This window comes from Penicillium paradoxum, assembly GCF_028828445.1.
Source record: "Penicillium paradoxum strain IBT 22861 chromosome Unknown utg000003l_segment0_segment0, whole genome shotgun sequence".
Classification (NCBI taxonomy): Eukaryota; Fungi; Ascomycota; class Eurotiomycetes; order Eurotiales; family Aspergillaceae; genus Penicillium; species Penicillium paradoxum.
In genome coordinates this window covers 4,995,159-5,022,121 of record NW_026643181.1, presented here as the reverse complement: position 1 = coordinate 5,022,121, position 26,963 = coordinate 4,995,159, and the positions used below count along the sequence as shown (strand labels likewise).

The window sequence follows — 26,963 nt, the reverse complement described above, 5'->3', positions numbered from 1 at the left end:
GCCACAGCTTCTGCGCCTTTCTTCCCTTTTGCGGGCCTTGCTCTCTGCTTGAGCTCCCCATCCTTCCAAGCTTCCTAGTGGATGACTAAGGACATCACTCGATGACCACTCCCAACTCTCCGGAGCCAGTGGCCGATTCGGCCAACGGCTCCGCCACCGCGTATGGCACGCGCTCCAGAGGTCGCAATGCCCCTCGGCCAAATTATGCTGAGGACCGTGATCTGGACGCGGATATCGATCTCTCTGCGCCAACCTCCAAGTCTGCCAAACGACAAAGCGGCGTGGCTCTCAATAACATCGTCAACGGCGCTCACCCGGATGAGAAGACCTCATCGGCGCAACCTAAAAAGAGCCAGACCAACGGTCACGGCACAAATGGCTCGGCAAAAGACGCCATTCCGGGCACTTCTTCATTCTCTGCCAGGCCGGATGATGCTAATGGGTCTAATGTGAGGAAACGCAAACAACCGGCCAGCACGCCAAGCTCAACACCCACTTCCGGCAGTGCTGCCAAGAAGATCTTCACCTCCCCACCAGGCGATTCCGAGGGAGGCTATATCACCAATATGGTGAGCTTTGAAAGCTCCGGGCCATATTTACAAGACGGTCAATTAATAGCTGATGATGGCACCACTTTTGCCGTCAATGGTTGGTCCCCACTCACAAATCAATCATGTTCCACGCTAACTCGCTTTCAGACCACGTCTATCTAATTTGTGAACCTCCTGGTGAGCCTTATTATTTAGCAAGAATTATGGAATTTCTTCCATCGAAAACCAAACCCGGTGGTTATATTGAGTCCATGAGGGTCAACTGGTATTATCGCCCACGAGATATTCAGCGCCATTCTCCCGATAGTCGATTTGTTTTCGCTTCCATGCACTCTGATACCTGCCCTCTTTCTTCGCTGCGAGGCAGATGCGACATCCGCCATGTATCGGAGATCGAGGACATCGGTTCCTACAAGAAAAGGAGAAACAGCTTCTGGTACGACAAGATGTTCGACCGATATATTCATCGTCTTTACGACGTCATTCCAACTAAAGATATTATCAATGTTCCGGCAAATGTTAAGAAGGTTCTTGATGAACGCTGGAGATTCATTCTCGTCGAGATTGGCAAAGGGAAGGAATTGACGGGTGCCGTCAAAACTTGCAAGCGATGCCGGTTATACGCTGCAAACTCCGAATCGGTGGACTGCGCCGTTTGCCATTCGACTTATCACATGCATTGTGTGCGACCCGCTTTGACCAAGAAACCTGCCCGAGGCTTCGCTTGGGCTTGTGCTGCTTGCAGTCGCGCCCAGGAGCGCAAACTTGAAGCACGCAATACACCATTGACCGGTAGCATCCGAGCAGACGGTGAAGATGTGATTATGGAAGACGAAGAGGAGGAGGATCCTTATCAGGCGAATGGTGTAGCGAACGGTACCTCCGTCAGCACCCCCGCGGCGGAGGAAGATTTCATGCCTCTGCCCGCAACCGCGGAACAGATCGCACAAGCCAAAATGTGGCCTTATCGATACCTCGGTATTCATTGTCGCGTGGAGGATGCTCTGGACTACGATGATCGAATTTACCCTCGAGCCAGCTCACGTCTAGGAACTCGACACCAGGCAATGGTCCCTGCTTGGCCAGGACGCGCAGTTGAATACGTGAAACCTCTCGATGCGAAGAAGAAATCCAAGGTCTCTGGCAGCAAAAAGGATGGCAAGCTTTCTAAGGAAGCGCAGGCAGCTCTGGAAGCGGCGAAGCATGCGAGGGCAAACCGACCAAAATGGGTCCAAGATGAGCCCGTAGGCTATATCCATCGCGGCCAGGACGAACCGGTCGCAATTAACGGGAAACAAATGCGCACCGCCGAACTTCTGTTCAAGATGCCCACTGCTGATCAGATCTCCACCCGAGGCGAGGATGATGCACCTGGGTCACATTTGAGTGATGCAGATCGGCAAAAGTTCATCGACGATTACATGCGCCAAGCCAAAGAACTTGCCCCCGGTATTGGAGTTGAGAAATACTCCACGAACTTCCTCGACAGAGCCATTCAACTTCTCTACTCCGAGAGCTTCGATGCCCAGGCGGCTCTTGCCAAGCTAAAGAAGACCAACAAGTACAAGGATCTCAAGGAGCCTCACATTCGACCGGAGGAGCTCAAGTTATTTGAACAGGGAGTTGCCAAGTATGGATCCGAATGGCGCAATATTATGAAGCACGTCAAGACTGTCCATATCTATCAGATTGTCCGATTCTACTACATGTGGAAGAAGACACCCAGCGGTCGTAAGATCTGGGGCAGTTATGAAGGCAGACGTGGCAAGAAGGAGGTCCGCCGCCACAGTGTCGTTTCATCCAAACTCCTCGATGATGTAGCCGACGACCATGACGATTCTTCCTTTGATCCTGAGAAAGCCGTCGTTCTGAAACGTGGGTTCCATTGCAAGTTCTGTTCAACCCGTCACTCGCGGCAATGGCGCCGCGCGCCGCTCGTACCACCGGGTACCGTTATTCCATCGGAGCCTTCTAACAAGAAAGACAAGGGTCCCATGCTCACTGTTTCGCTCTGTCTTCGCTGCGCTCTGCTGTGGCGGAAATATGGAATCCAGTACGAGGACGTTGACGAGGTTGCAAAGAGGATCGCAAGCAGCGGCAACAAGTCATGGCGACGACGAATTGACGAGGAGATGCTTGCGCAATTGATTGTAGCTACCGAAACCCCATTCGTGATCACCAATGCTACGGCAACGACAGCCACGGCGATGGGTATCCCGCTTGATACGAATCCTCGACTTTTGCTGGAAGGCAAGGTGGAGCCGACGAAGAAGAAGACCAAGGAAACACCTGCGCCTTCAACCGCGACGTCTGTCGAGCCTATGCCGAAAAAGAAGGCCGTTGTTGAGAAGGTAGTGGAGGCTCCACCAATTATTCCCGATCCTCCCAAGGCCAAGACCCTGCCTTGTGCGATTTGCAATCAAGTCGAACCTTCGGGCGAAGAGCATCTTTCTTGTCGAGACTGCCGTCTCACAGTCCATCGCAATTGTTATGGTGTACGAGATTCGCGCGTCACCAGCAAATGGCTGTGCGATATGTGCTCCAACGATCGCAGCCCGTCGATTTCTACAAATTACACATGCGTTCTTTGCCCAGTTTCATGGACCGAGCACGATCTCATGGAAACGCCCAAGAATACCTCCCGCAAGAAGACCGAGCGTGATAAGGAGAAGGAACGTATGGAGAAGGAAATGGTCGCCGAGGCGATCAAGCTCTATCGCCAGCGGCAGGAGGCTGTTGGAAAGCCCGTCGGTCCTCGTGAGCCCCTCAAGCGTACCGCAGGTAACAATTGGGCACACGTGCTTTGCACCATGTGGACCCCAGAATTGAAATACGGCGACGCACGGGAGCTTGAACCTGCTGAAGGATTCGGATCCATTCCTAAGGAGCGCTGGCGCGAGACATGCAAAGTGTGCAAGTCAAGCAAGGGTGCATGTGTGCCCTGCAGCTTTGCTGGGTGCAATGCTCACTTCCACATTGGCTGTGCTTTCCAAGCACACTATCGATTCGGCTTCGATGTTACACCCATCAAAAGTTCACGCCGAGACAGCATGCGATCTATCCGCCTGGGTGAAGACGTTGGAGTGGCGACACCTGCTATTTACTGTCCGAACCACTCTGTGCCGGCTGCTATGCACGAAATCGGCGAACAGACAAGCCAGGGCCATCTCAACGCCCTGCAGTTGTTCGCCCAGACCTATAAGCAGGCTGATCTTACACTCACTGGAACGGTTCGGAAGGCAGCGTATATGCACCAATCCGTTGGGGCCCCGGCAAACCCTTCCACCACTGCACATCGCCGAGCCTCAACGACCACTACGCCAGCTTTGAAAGATACCCACAAAGTTCACCCAGAGGATGGACCCGAAGACCCCATGGATATCGATACAGATAATCAAGTTGCACCGCGACCAACCGCTGCTGGTGTCGAAACCACTCGCAAATGTGTCCGTTGTGCTACTGGCTTTAGTCCTAGGTGGTGGGCCGTTGGGCGACGACCCATCATGGCCAATGGCTCAGGACACCCACATCACCCGCATCAAGGTCCTTTCTCTCATCACAATGGAGATCCTACCGAGCTAGCATATGAGTGTCACAAGTGTCACTTGAAGAACCCAGCGCCCCCACCACCTCCTCCACCGCCTGCGCCAGAGGCTACGCCCGACCAACGGCCCTCGCCATACTCTGCTCAACGTCCTATGATACCCACTTCACGGATGCCTACTCATGCAACTCATACGTTCTTGCCGCACCCACACCCACATCCTCCTCCCCCAAGTGGAGTGCTTGGGCGGCCGATGCCCCCGACTCACGCACCCAGCGGGCTCTCCGGACCAGGATACACTGGACCATACGAGCAACGCCCCGCGCCAGACATGGGTCTTCGTAACGGCATGTCACAATCTCCCTATCCTACAGCACCACCACCTCCTCCCCATCACATGAACAGTTATGCGCCGCCCCATCCCGCAGGCCCACCACCTCAACACTATACCAGCGCTGGACCCCCGGGGCCGCCACCCCCATATCCCACGCATCAAAGCCCATATGGTCCTGTGCCATCCCGCTCGCCCCATCTTTCACAGGCGCCCCCGCGATCATATGCAGCCTCTGCATCCCCTCCAATTGTGCAGGCAACGACGATCAATCGTTCACCTCAGACCTCGCTGTCCGCTCTCAATGGCGGCCCACCTCCTCGAATTTACTCTGTCGACCGTGTGATAGGAGCTCCCTCTCACTCACCCCCAGTGACCCAGGCTCGCATGGATCCGCGGGGGCCCACCCCTCCCAATCGACCTGAAGATACACCATCTACCCACATGGGTGGGCCACCTAGCAGTCGGCACTCAGGCGTCAACGGTGCACCCGGGACCGGAGCGAGCGCAAGCCCATCCCTCAAGAACCTTCTCTCATAACGATATACCTGCACGAATGCTCATAATCGAGTTGTATGATAAGTGACCTGTGTTCTTTCCTATTTTGCTTCTATTGGCCCTGCATATGCATGTGAAGGTATCCCATGGACAAAAGCGTTCCCAGATTTGGGACTTACCTTTCTGGATTGATTTCCTCCCTTGCTTCTTTTCATTTTATTTGCTTTACCTTCTTTTCACTCTTCCAGCCACGAAGATAGCCATCGCAACTGGATATCGATCTGTGGGCTACCACCTTTCACCCTTTATCTTTTTCTTTCTTTTTCTTATGTCCTTGGTATTTCCTGGCGTCTTTGATTATGGCATCTGGGCAAAAGTCCGTGGAGTCTGCTAGCGGAGTGGTTTTGAGGTTGATATGGTTGAAAATCATGGATTGCATGGAGTAGGACTGGGGACCACATTATGATTGATATTACCATTACCCATTGTTCTCAGCTAGATGAATTGATCAGCATTGCTACTGTCTTACTTTTTGTTTCGATTGTATGACTTTCATTCCCTCGGTTACCCTACGGCATAGACTATCAACCCCTCTCTCGAGGCCAGAGTGGAACCTCAGTGCGGAATCAGGTTGGAAGCCGGCGATGCTGACAAATGCCGATCACGATGCACATGAGGTCAGCTCGAGAGAATCGGAACATTCTGGGAATATAAAAGATCGATTTCTGCCCGTAATTGCACAGACAACATTGACTAGTCATAGTACACGTCTCGGTCAAAATGAGTGAAACCATGCGAGCTATCGGTAAGTAACTGCGGGGTCAAGGAGGTGGAGGGGACACCTGATATTTACAAGACATGATAGTAATATATTTGCACCTCGATGCCCTCCTTATATCTATTCATTCCTCTATACCCACGCTCCACAGATAATATCCAATGTCACAATTAGCCACTAACAACTCCCAGGCATCAAAGGCGGCAAAGGCCCTGCAACAAGCCTCTTTGTCGACCAAATCGCCAAACCTACAGCGGCAGAAGGCCAGGCCATTGTCAAGATCCGGGCATTCGGCCTGAATCGCATGGATCTACTCCAGCGACAGGGTCTGTACCCACTTCCACCCCAAGCCCCCTCAACCATGGGCGTAGAGTTCTCCGGCGTGATCGAGAGCTTTGGACCCGACGGACACGAAGATTTCAAGGTCGGGGATGAAGTTCTCGGTCTCGCATACGGCGGCGCATACGCCGAGTACATTGCCGTGTCTACAAAGATGCTCGTGCACAAACCGCACCAGCTATCATGGGAAGAAGCCGCCGGAGTCCCCGAGGTATGCGCTAACGCCAGACCCCGAATCACCCCAATCCCCACACTAATCACGCCTTAGACCTGGATCACCGCATCCCAGGCACTCTTCCTGATCGGCGAATTCCAATCCGGCCAAAGCGTCCTCTGGCACGCGGGCGCATCGTCCGTGTCAATCTCGGGAATCCAACTCGCCAAAGCCGCCGGCGCGAAAGCGATCTACGCGACTGTGGGATCGCAGGAGAAGATCGACTTCCTGGAAAAGGAACTCGGCGTGACCAAAGCCTTTAACTATAAGACGCAAGACTGGGCGGCTGAGGTCCAAGCCGCGACGGGTGGCGCGGGCGTTAACCTGACTGTTGATTTCGTTGGGGGCACTTATTTCCAGGGGAATTTGGATGTTGCGGCGCGGGACAGCCGCATCGTGTTGCTCGGACTTATGGGCGGGGGCAAGTTGCCGGATGGAGTGAATATCGGTCCGTTGCTGTATAAGCGGGTGCGGGTGGAAGGGAGTACACTGCGCAGCCGGGACCTCGAGTACCAGGGTAAGTTGCGGGATACCCTTGTTGAGCATGCATTGCCTCGGTTCTGTGATGGGACGTTTAAGGTGTTTGTGGAGAGGGTGTTTCCGTTTGAGAAGATTGAGGAGGCGCATCAGTTGCTGGAGAGTAATACTACTAAAGGGAAGATTATTTGTGTGTTTGAGTAGGGGATGTACCTAACTACTACGAAGATGTAAAGTCCTCGGTTGGTTTCGCTTCGAATTGAATTTGCTCTCTGAATATGCCTGTGTTGGGTGTGGTTTATTACTTATGATAACTCGAAGGAAATCCCAACTTGCCATCGAATACTCCTAGGACCGAATCGCCGGCAACATAGGTTTTCTGGGTCCACGGGAGTAACGAAGCCCGGTTCGAGCAAAGTATTATATCGCAGGGTTAAAACCACAGGTTGTCAGGATCCTAAAGTTAACATATTTAACATATTCAAACTCGTCGAGAACTGGCTACGGGGTGAGAATAGAGGGAAATGGCTTTTGATCCTTGAGAATGTCGATAATGATTAGCTTGTTTGCTGCTATTCGGGTTCACAATACCTAAGAGATTTTCGAGGGACCGTGAGGCAACCAAGCTTTTAAAAATAGAGGTCACCTGTACCGGGGGAAGTGAAGAACTCGATTATATACAACTAACCCGTCTACAGTAGGATTGCTTTCGCTCAAAAGCTTTTTCGATCGGCAAGGAATAATAGAGGACCTTATTCGGCATCGACCTAAGGCTAACTGTACATCAGGTTTAGAGCGTTGTGTCAGAGTCTACTGAGAGAGACGTCGAGATGCATCATGAAGATGGTTGATTGGGGTAGAACACTAGCTGAGCTATGGAAAGAGGGAGAGATCTGACACGTTGATCTTGTCAGATAAAAATGGGGGCACCCTGTTTCATAGATACGGGCGACCTGATATACGAGGTGCAGGACTATTGAGGTGCTCTAGCAGATCTATAATCAGCTCCGACGCTCAAGGATAGTCTTCAACAATATCGCCAGCATGGCGAAAGGGACCGATTGCACTTCGTTCTCGAGATCCGACAATCTCGACACACCACTCAACGAAAGATGCGAATCCTTGGTCCGTCTTTGTTCATATCGCCGCCAATTACGCCTGATGAACGCCTTCAATGCAGAGAAAAACTCCTCGATAGGGTTCAGATCGGGTGAATAAGGCGGCAGGTAAACCAATTTTACTCCTGCATTAGCCTAGAAAACCCTTCCTGTCGGCCCCTTCCTGATCCAAGCGAAGCCAACGAAGGATCCTAAGCAATGCCACGCTAACTTGGCTATCTAGGTTCTTACTAGTACTTAGCGAGAGGAACCCTGGAAGAGACTGAGTATCGCCTCGCGGGTCTCGGTATGTCTCACGTACTCAGCCACCTGCGCTGGTGTCTTTTTCTTTTTACCGATCCTTCTGCCAACAGACAGGACAGTGGGGTCCGCGCCAGCCTCCAGCAGCATCTTAGCGATTTCCACGTCGCCGAGCCTCGCAGCGAGGTGTAGAGGTGTGCCCCATTCGTCGGAAGTCACATTCGGGTCTGCGCCCCTGTCAAGCAGAAAGCGGGTCATCAGTTTGCGCTGCTGTACACGCGGAGCGACAGAGTAGAAGAGTAGATTTGATTCCAATTTCGCGCCGTATTCGAGATATAGCTCGAGCATGGAGGTATCTGGTTCCTTGATGCTCACGATAGCCCTGCCGAGGGGAGGGACTCCTCTCGGTCCGCAGAGGTTAGGGTCCGCGCCGGCAGAGAGTAATACAGCAGCCGCCGAGGGATTAAAAATCATAGGGAGTAGAGGTTCGCCGCTAGAAGTCCTCGCGTTGGGGTCCAAGCCGTTGTCTAGGAAGAGGCGGACAATCCGAGGGTCCTGGTGGAAGTCTTTTCCGTGGAGACAGCCCGTTGCCCCTTCTGAGACGCGAGCACCTGCGTCAAAAAGGGTAGCCACAGCATCGGCGTGTGACATTAGTGTTGCCTGTTTGAGTCCGGCGTCAAGGTCTTCAACGGTTAAGCGGCCGGTGGCGATTGATTCGTGGACTTTTGGCATGTCGCCAACGGAGCACGCATGGCGAAATTCTCGGTGAAAGGCGTTAGGCTCCATTGTAGTAGGTTGCCGGATATCCGGATCAAAGGATAGATGGAGATGGTTAAGTGAGGTCGTATTGAGATATAGAGAAAAACACATGACCGACCCATTACCCTGGAATCTTGCTGACAGTAATATAATCTGAGTCACTTGCTGTACTAGTAGAGAAATAGTGTTACCGAGATGATGGAGCCTCATTTACGAAGGCAGTCCCTTACTGCTAGCTTGGGGGCCGAAGGGTTCTCCCATTATACGATTGTACGATATCCAACGCTAGTATTCTAGTCATTATTCCGTCGGAGGATTGTACGTTTTTGTACTCAACCCTTATTTGGAGTAAATCGGAGGGATGAGAGGTTACAAAGCACTATCAATCTCCGTGTCACAGCTTCGTTTTATAATATCGAACGATTTCTTCTAAGAAATCCGATATCCATAGGGCGGCATTCACGATATACATTTGGATTTGCGGTCTGATTGCAATCACCACACATATTTAGGAGCATATTCATAGGTATAGGATAGAATGACCTTGATTAGCGGCCATCCTCTCTGATCCTTCTGTTTCAAGAAGCTGGGCGAGCTAAAAGAGGTAAGAATTAACTTATAGAAGTTGCTCCTTCCAAACGTTGCTTGAGATCTGTGGCAACCGATCAGGTGAGATTTTAATGTTATGCTCGGGGGGGAAGGGGGAAACCGGCTGGCGACAAAGTAAGTCCTTAAACTCGATAGCCAAAGCCACTGCTGGGCTAACAGTAATCCATGTGCCGGATTGCAGTTGGCGGGATACGGTAATGGACTGTCGTATGATTGGGACGTAACGGGGTCGTTGGCTTCGTAAAGACCTAACCATATGGTCTAAAAGAACAGTCTCAAGCCTGAGAGCGGGCTTGCTGTGACTGATCGACACAATAATCACAACCTTCACATCGCCCTTGGACTTCGTGAGCCACCATTATGCATCTGTCTTTAATTTTAGATATGATTCTGAGACCCCGACCTCGACCATAACGGTCGGCCATTCTATATTGCGACCCGGAATTGATTGTATACGGTCTCAAGACTCGTTGGCCGTGGAGCCGATGGCTTCAAGCGTGTCATTGGGTAGTGCCTCGAAACACTTGACGTCGGGGGATTCCAAGTGATCGGACATGTCTGAATGTTAGGCTATAGTGAGCAAGATAGGTCTTTCGGAAAAGGTATCAAGGTGAACAGGATGTGTGGATGTTGCTGTCCAAAATCACATGTATATAGGTTCAACCTTGGAAAGGTTTGGAGTCATGAGTCATCCTTACCATATCCTGACATCGGGTGAAGGTTAGAGATGGTAGGCACACAGTGCCAGATGAAGAGGGATGAAAGAATCTTGGAAAATATCGGAGGGGAGAATAGGGAAAGCGAGGTCATATGAGGAAGGAGCAGAGGGGACTCTAGGAGGAGCCGCGTCTAAGAGACGCTACTCGTTAGGTACTGGTGGAATCTGATTCATTCAGCTTCAGGTGATATACGGGCATGACTGTAGGATAAATGTCCACTAACGAAGCGTTTGCCCCGCGGTTGCGTCCTATGACTCCTGACTTTACTTTATTTTTCGAAGATCTCTTCTTCGCCTTGATGCCCCCATTATTTATGCTGATGAGCACTGTTGACTTGTCTTAGGATATTACTACAGCCACAGTTAATACATACTCAGTGGGGAGGCTTGGAGTGACTAGAACTCCGTCTAGTATGCTGAAATTGTTGCTAATGCTTGACTACCTAGCGCGAGGTATCTGGATTTGTCTTGGAGCTCGTTACACTCATTATTGCAATGTATCGAGATACCTCGTTCGAGGAAGTAAGATGAAGAAAGTGATACTATATGGTAAGAGGAGGACATAGGACTATACTATGAGAATGACGGGCACCTTGACTAAACCCCTTTGGGATGTTTCCCGCAACTTTTTCTCGGCCAATTGCACGGAGTCCGCCGTATTTATACTCCGTATTTAACAGGTATTCCCTTAGTATTCCTGACCCTGAATCTTACCTACATAGGCCGCCTTTGAAAACTCTGCACCCCTTTCCCTTACCAAAATTGTAGCTTTCAACCCTACTTTTAACCCCTAAATAGCGATTTCAAATTGATTTCAAAATATGGGCGACACGTCAAATCTCAAGAGCTATTGAACGGTGTCAGTTTGAGAATTTTATGATATTATTTGATGGTGAGGTCATCGATTGCGGGGCTTTTTTGCGAATAGCTTCATCTTGTGCGGCAGCGAGATCAGGTGATATCTTATAGAAAAAGTGGAGATCTGGACTATAACCTTGGGCTGCAAGGTGGGATTAGGTAAGCGCGCACAGCCCACCTGGGTACGTTCCACCGTGGGAATATATCTTCACTCGCTCTCTACGGAGGACTCCGTACAGGTGAGCAACATCTCTCTCGAGCTGAGTATAATATGAGGACCTGCTCCTCTTCACGGTCTTGCCCAGGTCTATCTATCCGAGGCGTCTGCATGGCTGGAACAACCCTGGAAGCCCCCGGTGGAGACGACTAATCAGCGATGAGATCAGCCCTGGAGGGATTGGATATTTCCGAGAGATTTGGCCCCAACCTGGCCCAAACGTCCTCTCCACTTTCTTTTTAAATTAGCATGCTGTACATAGTATCATGGGACGTGCTAGCAACGTTGTCGAAGCATCCACTCACATATAGCTCTGTCTCTGTCTCATTGGGAGATCCTCTGTCTTTATGATATTGTCGACTGCCTCATCTAGGTAGTCTCATCGTGGAGCGCAGGTGTTAAGCCGCTTACCTAATCCTTCTAGAAAAAAAAAATGAAGAGAGGCGTCATGGGGCCCACTGCTTGGGAGGCTCTGCCAGCAAAGACAGAAAAAGCGAAAAAAAGAGAAAAATAGAACAAGCGAACAAGCGAGAAAGCGAGAAAATCCGGTAGCCAAACGAGAGACAGCGGTAGAGACCAGTTCGGACAAGACGCCAGAAGACCTGAGCCGGGTCCTCGAGCCTTCAGAAGGCAAAAGTACCCGTTGACACCCTGTAGCTAAGATTACTTGAGGATCATCCCGTCCCGCCCCAAGGCCTTCTGGAAGGAGGAAAGAAGCCCCTTCCCCGTGTTCGCCCCTCCACTGGTGTTTTGCTTCTCTTGACAACTGCTAGATTGCCTTTCTTTCCCTAGACTCTTCTTTTTCTTTTCTTTGTTGCTCTTATCTCACCTCTGGGCCATGTCGGACTGACGTCCTTTCCCGCCTCTCCCTTCCCGTTTCTTTCACCCAATTGAACCCCCTTCGCCCTCGACATTCCTCACGTGTTGCTGGCTCACTGCTTTCGACTCCGGGGGTGGAAAGTGGGTTGCGCGCTCAAACTGCCTAGTGCGACACCTAATCTAGACTCTGGGAGTGTCTCGGAACAGTCCACAACGCGACTCGGACTGCCTGCAGGAAACAACTCCATTGTTCGAGTGCACTGGGAGCTTGCCGACTCCTGTCATTCCTTTCCCGACTTTCTTTGAGCCGATTCACTCGGATCTCTCCCAATTTCCCATACTATCTTCCCTCACACGCCGCTCATTCTATTTTCTTTTTTTTTTCTCTCATTCGTTTTCCATCTTCTCTGTCAAACCGCCCACGTCACTCATACCTTTCCCTCCTTGCCGACCGAACAACCTCGATCCTCGTCATCTGCGCCATATGCGAGTTAAGACACTCCCCGACCGACTCCTTTCCGTTCCCTCACTCCGATTGAGTCCTTGTGGGCCTCGTGATTCTGGCCACATAGCCTGATCGGAGTTGTCCCTACCTTCTCGAAACACCATGGTGGATCGCGTGGATTGCTCGGGCGTCTATATTGACGACCGAGTGCGGTCGGAGAGATGGGTGCGCAGAAATTCCATTGACGCATCCGCCATATCATCTGCAGGTTCATTCGGGTCCCCCGAAGAACCGGAGGCCCTGCAGGCAGATGTGGAGCAGCTGCTGGAGGTGTGCAAACAAGGTAGGTTGTACACCCTGCGCCGCGTTTGTACATTCACTGATTTCACCTGATTTCTGCAGTCTATCTCTGCCATACTGGATCCACATTTGCCACGAAGCTCGCCGAGCTCAGCGACCGCGCAGGCAGCGAGTGTAACCCGATTTTTGCCTTTTTCGAGGTGGATTTTAGCGGCGAAGAGTCGAATCTGGCTCGTCGGAAAGCCGGTCGCGCCTCATGGACAGACAACGCCCCTCCGTCTCCGGGCTCTATCCACCGCACCTTTACCTTCTCCACCCATTCCGATGAAGCACGCGGCCTGTCACTTCTTTCGGGTGTCTCAAACGATATCCAAGCCCAGGAGGGGCCGAATCTAGTCATCCCTGTTGCCGTTTTACGCCTTCCTACTCCCGAGAATGCTGCTGCGGGTCCCACGAGTCAACCACATTTCCGAGGACCTATCACGGCGGAACATAAGCAGATCGCCCGTTGTCTGGATGCCGGTGCTGTGGATGTCTTGACCACTCCGCTCGATCGGTCACGGATCCAAGGACTTGTGGTCCACGCCTACCGTACCCGCAAAGCGGCCCAGCGAGAGATGACCCGATTCCTTGCCCGGAGAAAGCAGCGAAAGCTTTCGTGGGTTGGTGTCCATGACGAGCAGCCGTATTCGTACCTAAGAGAAGCAATGGTCTCAAAGCTCATGAAAGGCATTTGCAACCCCGAAGAAGTCATTCATGAATTCCAGGAGCGTGATCTCAACCTCGATCCTACCCGCGTGCCTCTTATCAAAGAGCAAATAGGTAGCTGGGACTTTTCGGCTCACGATTTTACCGAGGACGAATTGGTCTTTGGCGCTTGTGAGATGATACAGCATGCTCTCACTATGCCTGGGCTAGATCGTTGGCGGTTGACCCCGGATGAATTGCAGAACTTCCTTCTCGCCTGCCGCGCTGCCTACAACTCCTTTGTCCTTTATCACAATTTCCGCCATGCAATCGATGTGCTACAATCAGTCTTCTTCTTTTTGCTGCAGATCGGTGCCTTGCCTGCATATAAAACCATTGGTCAAGGTCCTGTGGCCGAATCTCCTGTGGCCTCTCTTCTCTCCCCGTTCGACTCCCTTACCCTTCTTATCTCGGCTATTGGTCATGATGTTGGCCACCCGGGTGTTAGCAATTTCTTCCTTGTTAAACTCAATGCCCCTCTTGCTCAACTATATAACGACAATTCCGTCCTGGAAGCGTTCCACTGCGCTGCATTTTCCCAGATCCTGCGGCGGCACTGGCCCGCAGCATTCAAGGATAACCAGCTGCGAAAGCTCCTTATTAGTTCTATTCTAGCCACAGATATGGGTGTGCACCAGAAGTTCATGCAGCGAATGGGCTCATTCCAAGAAAAGTTCCACGAAAACAATCGGTCCGTGGATGGTTGGAAGCCGCAAGATGTCGACATGTACAAGACTCTCGTTTGTGGACTATTGATCAAATGTGCCGACATTAGCAATGTGGCTCGGCCGTGGAAAATTGCAAGGAAGTGGACGCAAATCCTGCAAGAGGAATTTGCCAACCAGGGAGAGATGGAGAGAGAGGTTGGAATGGAAACCACGCTTTTTGGTGGGCCGCCAGAGTTAGAGAACGTGTACAAGCTGGCCGTTGGTCAAATCGGATTCATGTCAATATTCGCCTTACCCCTCTTTGAGGGCATATCCGACCTTCTGCCGCACTTGCAGTTCATTGCGGACGGTATTCGTCGCAATCAAGCACAGTGGCAAGAACTTTCCAATGAGGAACTCAAAAAGCAAGGTCTGCCGATCGAGAAAAGGCCTGAGATCACCGTTTCACCTCGCTCCCATAGTCCTGCACCTCGATCCATCAACACCGAAAAGCCGCTCCTTGGTTCAAGTGATTGCGCAGCGGACCACCTCAAGAGTCCCGTGAGTTCCTACTCTGGTGCGTATAATCAAAACACCATTGAGCCGGTCGTATCGCCAGACACCTCGGGTCCTCAAATCGAGATCACGGGGACTCCCCTTGCCCCACCAGTTGATACATCATCTCGGAAGTCGTCTGGTGCCGTGCCAGATCTTTCATACTTCTCCATCCCAGGCATCCCAGAGTCAGCCCGTGATTCCGTTTCAACGCAGCTCCACAGCCCTCTTGCGGAAGTAAGCCCTGGCACCGAGGACCCGGCTGTTCTAGCCGCTGTTTTATACGCGAACTCGGCGCTCGGTGGAAGTGCCTTATCAGGCGCACTGGGACGTGATACTAGCTCTGAGCCTTCTGATAGACCGACCAGTTCCCGCCAAGGTCTTTCACATGACTCTCAACGCCATCATGCGCATCACAGCTCGTCTGCTCGCACTGGATCCAATCGCAACAGTTGCACACGGACGCAAAGTACCTACAGCAATACTATGACTCCGATCTCTCCCACAACTAATGCCTCGAGCTTCTTGGCTGTGGATAGCGGCGATGAGAAGCGGATCTCTGGTGAAAGCGGCGCCCACAGCGACCTTGGAGGACCAGATGACATTAGCACACGTCCTAGCACAGCTGATGTTTATCCCTCGAATATATCAGAACCTTTAGGTGGCTACAGCCCCGGCCGTGGCTCTATTCTCGGTCGAGGTCGAACTCGATCCGAAGACGGCGCCAGCAAAGACTATTCCAGGCTAAGACCCCATAGAACTCGCAGCCCAAACCACTCGACGACCACTGGCGAGAGTGTCAAGAATGAAGTCCCGCAAGTGGACGATTCGCATGGTCACCGTCGACTCCCCAAACGACGGAGTCGACTTCGGCTCGCTTTCTGGAAGCGTCGCAATCATTCGCACGAGGTCCGTGGAGAGACATGATTCTCTCCATGCTGGTCGGTGCTTTTGGGCTTGTACCCATCACCGGCTGTGTATAATGTTGCCATGGTCTTATGAACATTTCATCCCACAATGAGGTTTGAGACCGCACTTTGGTGTTCCATGAATTCACGACTTGACCAGCTGGAGAGACCGAACGTTGGAACCTTTTCCTTGTTGCATTGGCTTTTCCTGGTCACGACTCTACGAAGTCGATAACGATACCTCCTTTCTTTCTATTGTATGACTGGGTTTATCTCAGATGTGCATTCAAACTCAGAGCTTGTTCGAGCAATCAACCGCAACGGACAAGCTGAGTTGTCTTCTTTGTCTTTGTCATATTCTCCCCTCCATTGGAGGCCGAGAGCCACGCGTCATCACATATCCCGTCGCAACGGATACTGGCATCGGTGGCCGCGTCCCGTTACATCTGTTTCTCTTTTTATTTGCATCGGACTTGCCCACCGATTTCCGTGTGATGACCACGACCATCTGTTTTCTTTTCCTCCATCCTCTCTACCTTCGTTCCCTCCACCTTCCTTGACTTCTCTTTGCTTGTCTTTTCTGCTTCCTCGTGTAATGAGCACAGTTCATTCTTATTGTTTCTATTCTAGAGTTCGGTAATCGGCCGATGGCGTTTTACCTCCCGGATTGGGCTTTCTTTGACTCGATATTCGAGATCTTCATGACCTTGGATAGTCCTTTTCTCTCTCTTTCTCTTCAATCAAATGTTTGATTCTCCAGTGTCCCTTTTTCTCAACTCGCCCTTTTACATGTGCTTTTTTGTAGACTCCGAGGATCTGCGTAATTATGAATGTGACGTGCATAGTGAGACTTTATTAATTGCTCTATACTCCGTAAGCAATTGCATTTGAGTAAAGAGAGATCTTGTATGGGAACAACGCAATCCCGAGTATCCCGAGCGAGGCCCCCGGGGCTGCCCTATACAACCCTGGAAGTTGCGAATGTCTTTTCCTAGGTATTTCTAGAATGATCCTGATCTTGTCACGAACCAAGACCACTGAGGTGTGACACTATTCTTCTAATGCAGTATCATGAAATAAGGTGCAGTGGGAGTTCGTGCTCCTTGAAATAGTTAGGTTTGATGTACACTTGAATCTAGGGTTTGGCACCATGTCGAAACAACTATACAGCATTGGAGGGAAGTACCTAGATTCGAAAAGACATGTCTACGAACGATATGGATAGATAGTCAGGACAAAGTCTTAAGAGAGAGACTTCGGTGTATCAGAAGAAGACATCACTAAATAATACGATGTTCAATTGTTGTGGACATAATGCGATGCTCAGTAGGAGAAAGCTACAAGTACCGAGGTTGGTGCTAAAGATAGGCCTGTTACCCCCATACTCTCCCAGCACCCAGCCAACATCGGCATCTTTTTCGCCTTTAACGACAGCCACAACACACTCACTGCCTTGAGCAGGTATAACAGCACCTTGATCAAGCAACAACTACGCATTACCACTGAAATTGGTCCCACACAGACCGGGGTCCGCACCGAGGACTTTGAACCCTTCCTTCTGCAGACGATTCCAATGAGCACAATCAGCTTGTTCAATGCTGCCTTACATTCGGTGGAGGATGGTGGCTTTGCCTCTTAACATAAGATGCTTCTGATTTATTTTCTTGGTCTATCTTAGAACCGCGTAGAATGGCATGGCACACCATTGCAGCACCAAAGGAGCTTATTAGACAGAGGCAGGGTAGATGATACAAGTTTTGCCTTTGACAATGCTCTTATTTTATGAAGAGCAGGAGTTTTACCCCTGACTTTGCGCGGTGGCAGGTATCACTACTTACAATCCTCACAGGGCTTATCCTTACTCTCCTCTTCCTTCTCGTTCTTCTTCTCCTTCTCTTTCTCCTTCTGCGCCTTCAACGCCCGATCCGTATGTCCCAGATCCCTATCAGGAGCAATAACATTCCGAACCAGAGATTTGAGCGCTTTGACTTCTAGAAACATTGGTCAGATCGAACATCACAAGATAACAGAAAACACAAATAAGAAAAGAAGACTGCCATACCAGGGAACCCTCCGTCCCGCTTCCGATCCCACAGGATAACCTCCTTCGTAGCGTCATCCGTCGCATGCCAGATCGTGACTGTGAACACGCCCCCGGTCATAGGCACGAGGGCCACCTCGCCCAAATCCGTACCGAACGTGGAGAGCAGTTCTTGGGCGAACTGATTGTGTCAGCAAATTCGATAGATTGTATATCAGAACGCTAGTGGGGCAATATATATCTAATATTGGATCTCAGACTATTGGTAATACCGGTACTCCAATAAAACCAATAGTGAGAAAGCCAAAACAAGAGACAGAGGACAGCAAGGTGATAGGTCAGACGAGAGGAACGTACGTATGCGGCACGGAGCATCCACCGGCACTGGGTGCAGAATTTGATGGCGATGCGGGGGAGGTGAACGTGCTCCAGGGCGGTTTTCTTTTCTGGTTTGGACTCGGCCGCCGATGCGGATGTGGACTCGGCCATATTGTGGATGGGCTGGTGGGAATGGGCTTGGAGATGTCTGGGGAGATCGGTGTATCAGGCAATGGGGGCTGTGTCTCCCTGGATATGGGCAGGTTGATGACTTTGGAGATGATGTCAGCGGGGGCGCCTGGTGATATTTTCAGTGTACGGAGTGTACGGAGTACGGAGTATGGGTTTGGCAATGGTCTGTTATTACATTGGATTCAAAGAAGATGTTACGCAAAAGTCAAATGAAATGCAACTATGAGGGCTGAACCTCGACTGCCGGGATCCCCAGCCTCTAGATGCCGGGATCCCGGGATTTGGGGGTACGGATTGTACGCGACATCACCTGGTTACAGGGTACCTAGGTAGTAAAATCAATTAGATCGGTATGGTATTGGTCATGGATGCGAATCTATGATACACGAATAGCAACTGACTCTCACGCCTTGGATAGAACACAGAAAGAGGCTTTTGAAGAGAATCCGTAACAAATGGGTACAAATGGGAAGAAAGAAGAAGAAAAAAAAAATAAAGAAAAGGCCCGATCCCTAACAAACACATTGAGAAGGGGGAATGGTGCAATTCAGAGAAGAAGAAGAGGTCGGGCGCCACAAGGACAACGTCAAGTGCACTACCTGCGAAGACCCGGGGCCGTGATAGAAGGGAACAAAACACAGTGAGACTCGTATGACCCCCGAAGGCGTGGAAGATTTCGTGCAGGACCAGCAGACGATTCTTTCAGGCCGACATCTTTGTCCGCGCGAGCGATCGCAGTGTTTTTTTGGTTTCGGGGTCCAAGGGGGAATTGGTCGTGAATGGGTCCGGAATTAAGTAGAAGAGAAAGAAAAAGGAGAGCGAGATGTCATGGCGAAACAAAAAATATTCCCGTCGTGAATGCATTACATGACGGTGCAGCAACCTCCTTGTTGTTGAGGAGCATAGGGATCCTCGCGCTTGTCGACCTAGAAAGCTATTAGTCCGGATGCGCGCGCGATGCCGTAAGAGACGGTCGCATACCTGTCCCCATACAGATGGAACCATGAAATCGCGAGTGTTATTGCAGTAGCTGATGAGGCTGGTAAGGAGAGGTCAGTTTTTATTGGTTTCAACAAAGAATGAGGCGGACGGACGAGAGAGCAGCCTCGGAAACCTTGACCCGTGGACGGTCCAGATCCTCCTTTAGACGAGCATTGAGCTCGGTCAATCGACGATATTTCAAGTCGGCGACGCTCTGCTTCTTATTTTTGCCATCGCCACCGGGTCGGAGTTCGTAGGCAGGCATCGTGATGGGGTGGGAGCTGTGAAGAACGGAGAAAGGGGGAAGAGGGGGGTTTTAGATCGGCAGGTTCCCAAGGGCGTAAGAATTAGGTTAGGGGGTCGGGTAATCAGGGGCCAAGACGCCGGACAAAGAAAGAGGTCAAAAGGAAGGTGGATGAGTAGGTCGAGTTAAGTTAAAGAGAAAGAAAGAATGGGGATGGACAAAGGAAGGGAAGGCCGTTCAGAGGGATTTTCCTGAGAAAGAGTCAGGTCCGTGGGTTTCCCTTTTTCCTTACACGTTACGTTGAGATAATACTGGGGGGGAACGAGGTACCCGGTACTTCGGACGTGTCGGGGGTACACTATTAATTTATCGGGCGGAAACCTGGCAACCTGGGTACCTGGTACTTGGAACTTCGGACTCTCAATATAACGACAGAGAACATTGTCAGATTCGGAATGAGATGGTTGAAATCAGAATGTGAATCCTTCACGAGGATGTCTGGACTCGACCAACCAGCAATCTCCATCACAAAAAGGGCTTTGACCAAATATGACACCCCCAATCGGGCCACTGCGCATTGTTGATCCAATATCTGCCTCAGGCCTGCACACGTGATCGCCATCGCTTAAACCCGAAGTGGGAACACTGGCGGGTGCTAATTTTTGCTCTGGCCTCACGCACACTGTGAATCTTCCCCTCGTTATCGGGTCTTCGCGTGGCAGCATCTCTAATCGCATTGTCCCTAGCTGCCCGTGTGTGTCGCAGAGTTCAACCTTGAACTTTTGCCATTTTTCCATTTTTTTCAAAAAGCCATCTTTGATCTTTTTCCCCATAGGGGCATCCACCCATTATGCCGCCTCCTCCGCATATCAAGCCTGAGAATGTTCTCAAGGTACGTCGTCATCGTCGCGACTTGAAAGACAAGATGGACCGGTTGCTAATAAACATCCCCCATACAGAGGGCTCAGGAACTCATCGCCGTCGGCCAGGCTCCCGCCGCCTTGACTGTCCTCCACGAACATGTCACCTCCAAGCGCACTCGCAGCAGCCCTATCGCCTCCCTCGAGCCGGTGATGCTCCTGTTTGTTGAACTGTCCGTCGACCTGCGCAAGGGTAAGGCCGCCAAGGATGGTCTCTACCAGTACAAGAACATTGCCCAAAACACCAATGTCGGCACTATCGAGGTTCGTGTGGACAATCGCCCTTGAAAGGGAAAAAAAAAGGCCATCCGGAACTAATTTGAGATTTCATCTATGCAGATCGTTCTCAAGAAGTTTATTGAACTCGCCGAGCAGAAGGTCACCGAGGCCCAGGCCAAGGCCGACGAGATCCAGTCGTCCATCGATGCCGCTCCTTCCTCCAACGTCGAGGACTTGGAGGCCATCGAGACTCCCGAGACCATTCTCCTTGCAACTGTCTCCGGTGAGCAGTCCCGCGACCGTACCGACCGCGCCATCGTCACCCCTTGGCTCAAGTTCCTCTGGGAGACCTACCGCACCGTCCTCGAGATCCTGAAGAACAATGCCCGTCTCGAGATCATGTACCAGTCGACTGCTCTGCAGGCCTTCAAGTTCTGCCAGAAGTACACCCGCAAGACCGAATTCCGCCGTCTGTGTGAACTCCTGCGCAACCACGTCCAGAATGCCGCCAAGTACTCTACCCAGATGCACGCCATTAACCTGAGCGACGCCGATACTCTGCAGCGCCACCTCGACACCCGTTTCCAGCAGCTGAATGTCGCCGTCGAGTTGGAGTTGTGGCAGGAGGCTTTCCGCAGCATTGAGGATATTCACACTCTGTTGAACCTCAGCAAGCGCCCGGCCAAGAACATCATGATGGCCAACTACTACGAGAAGCTTGCCCGTATTTTCCTCGTCAGCGAGAACTACCTCTTCCACGCCGCCGCTTACAACCGCTACTACAACCTCCTCCGTCTTTCCTCCGTCGCTTTGGCCAGCGGCCAGAGCTCCAAGAAGGAGAATCCCTCGGTCACCGAGGCCGAGATGACCAAGGCCGCCTCTTTCGTTCTTCTCTCTGCTCTGTCTATCCCCGTTATCAGCACCTCCCGCTCCCGCGGTGCCCTGGTTGATGTTGATGAGGCTCGCAAGAACAAGAACACTCGCCTTACTAACCTTCTCGGCATGGCCACTTCCCCCACCCGTTCTGTGCTCTTCCGCGATGCGCTGAACAAGGGCCTGCTCCGCCGTGTGCGCCCCGAGATCCGCGAGCTGTACAACATCCTGGAGGTCGACTTCCACCCTCTGTCTATCTGCAAGAAGATCACCCCCATCCTCAAGCAGATCGGTGCCGATCCCGAGATGGAGAAGTACGTTGTGCCTTTGCAGCAGGTTATTCTCACCCGTCTCTTCCAGCAGCTGTCCCAGGTCTACGAGTCCGTTGAGCTCAAGTTCGTCTACGAGCTTGCCCAGTTCCCCGCTCCCTTCCAGATTACTCCCGCCATGATCGAGAAGTTCATCATGAACGGTTGCAAGAAGGGCGACCTCGCCATTCGCGTTGATCACATTTCCGGTGTTCTCACTTTCGACTCCGATGTTTTCTCTTCTTCCAAGGCCATGCACGCCGGCAGCGGCGCTGGCTCCGCCGAGAGCGAGGTTGGCTCTGTGCAGCGTCTGCAGCACACCCCCGCCGAGATCGCCCGCTTCCAGGTCGCTCGTCTCGCCAAGACTCTCCACGTTGCCTGCATGTACGTCGATCCTTCCTACAGCCAGGGTCGCATCCAGGCCAAGCAGACTGCTCAGGCCCGCGCCATTGCTGGCGCCGCCCAGGAGCACGAGGAGACTCTCGCTCGTCGTGTTCTCATCGACAAGAAGAAGGAAGCCGCTACCGATGCTTTGCAGCGTAAGCAGCGCGAGGAGGAGACCCGCAAGCGTGTCCGTGCCCAGCAGCTCCAGGATGCCGAGAAGCAGCGTCTGGCTGATGAGCAGCGCGACCGTGAGCTCAAGCGCATCAAGGATGAGCAGGACCGCATTCGCCAGGAGGAGCTCAAGAAGCAGCTCGAGGAGCTCAAGACTGGTGTTAAGGGTATTGACGTCAGCGAGATCGATCTTGAGGAACTTGACGCCAACCGTCTGCGTGCCATGAAGTTGGCTCAGCTCGAGAAGGAGAAGAACGAGTTGAATGATCGTATCCGCACCACTGCCAAGCGTATTGATCACTTGGAGCGTGCCTTCCGCCGTGAGGAATTGAAGCACATCTCCGCCGATTACGATGCCCAGAAGAAGCTCGACCGGGACCTTTACGAGCAGCAGAACGCCGAGGCCGTGCGCGAATCCAAGGAGAAGCACGCCGAGGCTGTTGCTCTCAAGCACCGTCTGGGCCGTCTGGTTCCCCAATTCAGCAACTTCCGCCGGGAGGTCTCCGAGAAGCGCCACGAGGAGTTCGAGAAGCGTCGCAAGGCTGCCGAGCGCGAGTTCGAGGCCAAGAAGAAGCAGCGTGTCAAGGAAGTCCAGGAGCGCCGCCGCCGCGAGAAGCTGGAGCGCGAGGAAGAGGAGCGTCGTCAGCAGGAGGAGCAAGAGCGCGCCGAGCGCGAGGAGCAGGAACGCGTTGCTCGCGAGGAGGAGCGCCGTCGTGTGCTGCTCGAGGAGAAGACCAAGCGCGAGGAAGAGCGATCGTTAGTTTTCACTTACCCTGTTCTTACACTATGTCTTGATACTAACCACGGCTACAGCAAAATGGACGAGATGGCTATCAAGCAGCAACAGCGCGAGGAAGAAGCCGAAGCCCGTCGTGCAGCTCGCAAGTCTGGATTCGGCGAGCCGGCCGAACGAGTCGCACCACGTCTCAACATCGCCCCACGCACCGCCGCTGCTCCATCCAGTTGGAGAGAACGTCAAGCTGCCAAGGAAGCCGGTGGTGCGGCCCCCGAGCCCGCAGCTCCTACCCCCGCCCCTGCCTCCGCCCCTGCCCCTGCCCCCGCTCGCAAGATTGGTGGTGGATACGTGCCTCCTCACCTGCGCGCCGGAGCCTCCGCTGGCTCTGGATCCGCACCCCCTCCTCCTGCTCCCCGCGAGCCCCGTGAACCCCGCGAGGCTCTTCCCCGCGAGGCCCCCACCGAGCGCTGGGCGCCCCGTCAACCCCGCGAACCCTCCTCCCAGTCTCCTGCTCCCGCCTCGGAATCCAAGCCCGCCGCCGGTGGCAAGTGGGTCCCGAAGTGGAAGCAACAGCAGCAGTAAACGACCGAGCTATGACTTTCTTATTCAAAAAGTGTATCCAGGCTCTTTTCTATATTTGGCGCTCTTCTCATGACCCTTCTGCATCTTTTGTGTATCATTCTCCCCATGTCACATTCCCCGTGACCTGTGGGGCCCCCGGTTCTGTGTTTTAGCTCAGTTAGGAATATGAGATAATTTTCCTCGTCCCTTTCGCTTTCTATGACAGTTTAGTAGCGCTCTGGTGGCATTTCCTATGCCTGGCTAGAGTTGTAGCTTCTGTAGTATCTAGGGTGTTCTATGTTCGAGGTTCAATTGGAGAACGGTTATCCACCTGCTCTCCGAGATCTAGAGGTAAGACTATGTCCTTGGATATAGAGTGAAGCAACTCACCAACGCCTTTCAATGGAACAAATGGTATCACGATGTTGAGCTTTCATGCATATGATCTAAGAAGCTCCTCCAATATGAACTGGGACCAAGAACAGAAAAGAGAAGAAAGACGGCCCAGAGAAAATCAATATGGATATCTGACAAGAAAGAAAAAAGAATAAAAGAAAGCGGTCTAGACTCCCGGCCCAGAGCGAAACGAAATTGTAAGAAGGCAAAAGAGGCTATTCAACAGTCATGAACATCAGATCAATAATCTATGCAGCCGCAACTTCGGCATTAGTGCCGAACAGCTTCTCCCGCCATTCTCCACAGACAGCTTCAAAGCCGCTAACTACATCGCCGCAGACCTTGCCTGCCTCTCTGTCCTTGATCCGACGGTCCCACTCACCGCGCTCGATCCACCGGGATCCCTCTTCGCGGCTCTCTTCTTCTCGCCGAATTTCAGCGACAAGCTCGCGCGCGGACCGCAGCCGGCGGGAAGCTGTCGAGGTTAGTTGTCGCGATTCGTAGAGAGTATCGCTTAAACCGCGAAGGGAATGTGTGATGTCGGATGTCTGCGAGATAAGGGCTTGGAGAGAAGCCAGGGGATTGTGTGCGGAGGACTGAGGGGTAGATGGGCGGGAGTCTTGGCGGGGCTGTTCGGGGAATGGGTATGGGAGATTTGGCAACAGGCCCTCGTCGATGAGGGGCATGAGGGAGTCGATGGCGTCGTCGGAGAGGAGGGGGAATGGAGAGAAGAGGAGAGGGTGGACGAGTGATTGGAGAGCGCGGGTTTGGTGGGTGAGATGTGATGTGATTGAGGAATGGGCGGTGATAAGTCTGCGATTAAAGATTAGCTATCAGGCTTGTTACAATTTCGATAACAATTGGTTGACATACCTCATGGCACTGTTCTCGATGCCACTCTGCCCACCAAGGTCTTTCAGTGACTCGACCGTCCGCTGAATGACAAAGTCATTTTCACTGCCATTATTCTCTAGACCACGCCGGGCAAGGCTTTCAATCTCAGCGATTTGGGTCTCTAGAGCGGGAGAGATATCCGTCTCCTCCAGATCGGAGTCAGGTCCGTAATCTGAACCATCATATTGTGACTCCGGCCGTCGGTGCTGCCAGAGATGTGTTGCGCGGCTCTTATTTTTAGACGGATGGAGCGAACCCCTTTCTGATGAGATGGAAGGTGACCGAGTGCGTATGCCATGTCCTGAATGCATATACACCTCTTCCCCATCACTGTGGCCCATCTGCTGTGACCCCGCACGGCTGGCTTCCTGGCCAGATACATATCCATATCCATCGTCTTCTTCCCATGCATCGGCCAGCTCGTCAGCCAGGTTGCCCAAGCCTCCACCACCCGCATCAATGGCGCCAGAGAAATCTCCGGATCCTCGTTGAGATCCACTCATGGCATTGGAGTTATGCCGGGAGGTGATAGGAGACGGAGGAGCAGATAACCGGGGTGTCCGCGGTGATTGAGGACTTTCAAATGTAAAATGACTCCCGGTTGTTCCGGGGGAAATGAGTGAATCGTCCGTGCCTGATGGGTAGCGGTGTGAGAGTTTCAGGGGAGACGGAGGGAGGGGCATTGGATCGGTTTTGAAGGAACCCCACAGGAGTCCTGATTGAAACAAGCTTTATTGGCGAACGAGGGGATCTAGATTAGAGGAATATAACTAGATGCAAGGAACAAGCAATGGTAGTCCAGCTGCATATGAGGAATAATTGTTGACCGATTCGGATATCCAATTGGATATTGCGGTACGCCAGATCCGAGCCAATGTTGTGGTATAACGCGTTATGAAACCCAGATTCAATCCGGATAGATCGAGAACAAAACAAACGAAAATGACCGACTTCTGAATCAAAGGAGTGACTAAAGAGACTGGAACAGGACGCACGAGGGGTACAGTGTACTTCCAACATGGTCCCTTGACCGCCGACTTACCTTGGTCACCGCCCGGCAAAAAAAGAACCAGGCATCAAACCCCACATTATCAGCATCATGTCGACAATATCAAGATGAGTTCTGTTGAGCGCATGTCCCCATTGGACCTGCTGGACCTCAACCTCACTAACCTTGACCCACTCACTGAGAACTATGACCTCGGCTTCTACTTGAACTACCTGAACAAATGGCCTTCATTGTTCAGCACCGTGAAGGACCGTGATGTGGGCATTGTAGGCTACAGTATGTTTTTATACTTACCCTACTTCGGACCCTATCTCCGGATCCATAGATACATTGCTGACAAATTTTCAAGTCATGGGCAAGCTCGAAGAGCAACACCTCGCAATGCGCCACTCCGAGCATTATACCCCATGGCACGGACACATCACCGCCCTGACCGTGGCACCTGCCTGGCGGCGTCTCGGGTTTGCGCGACGACTGACTGAGCAGCTCGAGCGGGGATCCGATAACAACAATGCGTGGTTCGTGGATCTGTACGTCAGAGCCGGAAACAAAGTTGCGTACGACATGTACAAAGGCATGGGGTAAGTGAAAGAGAATATCAGATGCGCGAATTGCTGAATAGATTGCTGATCTTGTCTGAACTTCAACAGATACTCTGTCTTCCGGCGGGTTGTCAGTTATTACAGCGACGATCCATCAGGCATGTCGGATACAGGAGAAGATGCGTTCGATATGCGCAAGCCGTGCAGTCGAGATAAGAAGCTCGAGCATGTACGGGAAAATGGAGAGGATTTCCCTGTTAATCCGGAAGATGTGATGTAGCATTTTTCCTTTGATTTTTAATGATTGATTTTTTAGAGCGGGCATAAAAGGCCGTCTTCTGGTTGCCCTCAATGCTTTCTCCAAGGCCGGGGTTTTACATCTTCATGTACAAAGCAAAATTTATGATTGTTATATGAGTTCATGTCTACTTTCTGTATCGGAAGTGTAATGCGCCATGTTTTCTGCTGCCTGAAGAAGCAGGATGAGTTTTCAGGCGATGTA

General features: G+C 51.9%; 10 protein-coding genes across 10 annotated transcripts; 5 read left to right on the top strand and 5 right to left on the bottom strand.

Annotated features, from left to right (window-relative positions):
• Positions 1 to 101: 101 nt before the first annotated feature.
• N7457_003696 (DNA-binding E3 ubiquitin-protein ligase SNT2) lies at positions 102 to 4,966 on the top strand (the record flags this gene model as incomplete). Its single annotated transcript, XM_057174741.1, has 2 exons — positions 102 to 648; positions 699 to 4,966. 2 exons carry the CDS (start codon positions 102 to 104, stop codon positions 4,964 to 4,966), a joined length of 4,815 nt encoding a protein of 1,604 aa, XP_057034892.1.
• Positions 4,967 to 5,704: 738 nt separating this feature from the next.
• On the top strand, positions 5,705 to 6,936 carry N7457_003695 (NAD(P)H-quinone oxidoreductase; the record flags this gene model as incomplete). The annotated part of the gene is made up of 3 exons (XM_057174740.1): positions 5,705 to 5,729; positions 5,894 to 6,252; positions 6,310 to 6,936. 3 exons carry the CDS (start codon positions 5,705 to 5,707, stop codon positions 6,934 to 6,936), a joined length of 1,011 nt encoding a protein of 336 aa, XP_057034891.1.
• Positions 6,937 to 8,087: 1,151 nt separating this feature from the next.
• N7457_003694 (ankyrin repeat domain-containing protein) lies at positions 8,088 to 8,876 on the bottom strand (the record flags this gene model as incomplete). Its single annotated transcript, XM_057174739.1, has 1 exon — positions 8,088 to 8,876. One exon carries the CDS (start codon positions 8,874 to 8,876, stop codon positions 8,088 to 8,090), a length of 789 nt encoding a protein of 262 aa, XP_057034890.1.
• A 589-nt stretch (positions 8,877 to 9,465) lies between these two features.
• N7457_003693 (uncharacterized protein) lies at positions 9,466 to 9,883 on the bottom strand (the record flags this gene model as incomplete). The annotated part of the gene is given in 2 exon segments (XM_057174738.1): positions 9,466 to 9,801; positions 9,815 to 9,883. 2 exon segments carry the CDS (start codon positions 9,881 to 9,883, stop codon positions 9,466 to 9,468), a joined length of 405 nt encoding a protein of 134 aa, XP_057034889.1.
• Positions 9,884 to 12,677: 2,794 nt separating this feature from the next.
• Positions 12,678 to 15,691, top strand: pdeB (3',5'-cyclic-nucleotide phosphodiesterase PDE2; the record flags this gene model as incomplete). Its single annotated transcript, XM_057174737.1, has 2 exons — positions 12,678 to 12,858; positions 12,918 to 15,691. 2 exons carry the CDS (start codon positions 12,678 to 12,680, stop codon positions 15,689 to 15,691), a joined length of 2,955 nt encoding a protein of 984 aa, XP_057034888.1.
• A 1,811-nt stretch (positions 15,692 to 17,502) lies between these two features.
• Positions 17,503 to 18,202, bottom strand: N7457_003691 (Rdx family protein; the record flags this gene model as incomplete). The annotated part of the gene is made up of 3 exons (XM_057174736.1): positions 17,503 to 17,663; positions 17,735 to 17,894; positions 18,071 to 18,202. The coding sequence occupies 3 exons, from the start codon at positions 18,200 to 18,202 to the stop codon at positions 17,503 to 17,505; spliced, it is 453 nt and encodes a 150-aa protein (XP_057034887.1).
• Positions 18,203 to 19,086: 884 nt separating this feature from the next.
• On the bottom strand, positions 19,087 to 19,469 carry N7457_003690 (guanine nucleotide-binding protein subunit gamma; the record flags this gene model as incomplete). The annotated part of the gene is made up of 3 exons (XM_057174735.1): positions 19,087 to 19,149; positions 19,205 to 19,262; positions 19,318 to 19,469. The coding sequence occupies 3 exons, from the start codon at positions 19,467 to 19,469 to the stop codon at positions 19,087 to 19,089; spliced, it is 273 nt and encodes a 90-aa protein (XP_057034886.1).
• Positions 19,470 to 20,298: 829 nt separating this feature from the next.
• On the top strand, positions 20,299 to 23,641 carry tif32 (putative eukaryotic translation initiation factor 3 subunit EifCa; the record flags this gene model as incomplete). Its single annotated transcript, XM_057174734.1, has 3 exons — positions 20,299 to 20,340; positions 20,408 to 20,632; positions 20,708 to 23,641. The coding sequence occupies 3 exons, from the start codon at positions 20,299 to 20,301 to the stop codon at positions 23,639 to 23,641; spliced, it is 3,201 nt and encodes a 1,066-aa protein (XP_057034885.1).
• Positions 23,642 to 24,264: 623 nt separating this feature from the next.
• N7457_003688 (uncharacterized protein) lies at positions 24,265 to 25,593 on the bottom strand (the record flags this gene model as incomplete). Its single annotated transcript, XM_057174733.1, has 2 exons — positions 24,265 to 24,829; positions 24,890 to 25,593. The coding sequence occupies 2 exons, from the start codon at positions 25,591 to 25,593 to the stop codon at positions 24,265 to 24,267; spliced, it is 1,269 nt and encodes a 422-aa protein (XP_057034884.1).
• Positions 25,594 to 26,026: 433 nt separating this feature from the next.
• N7457_003687 (peptide alpha-N-acetyltransferase complex B subunit NAT3) lies at positions 26,027 to 26,741 on the top strand (the record flags this gene model as incomplete). The annotated part of the gene is made up of 3 exons (XM_057174732.1): positions 26,027 to 26,195; positions 26,269 to 26,500; positions 26,570 to 26,741. The coding sequence occupies 3 exons, from the start codon at positions 26,027 to 26,029 to the stop codon at positions 26,739 to 26,741; spliced, it is 573 nt and encodes a 190-aa protein (XP_057034883.1).
• Positions 26,742 to 26,963: the final 222 nt, after the last annotated feature.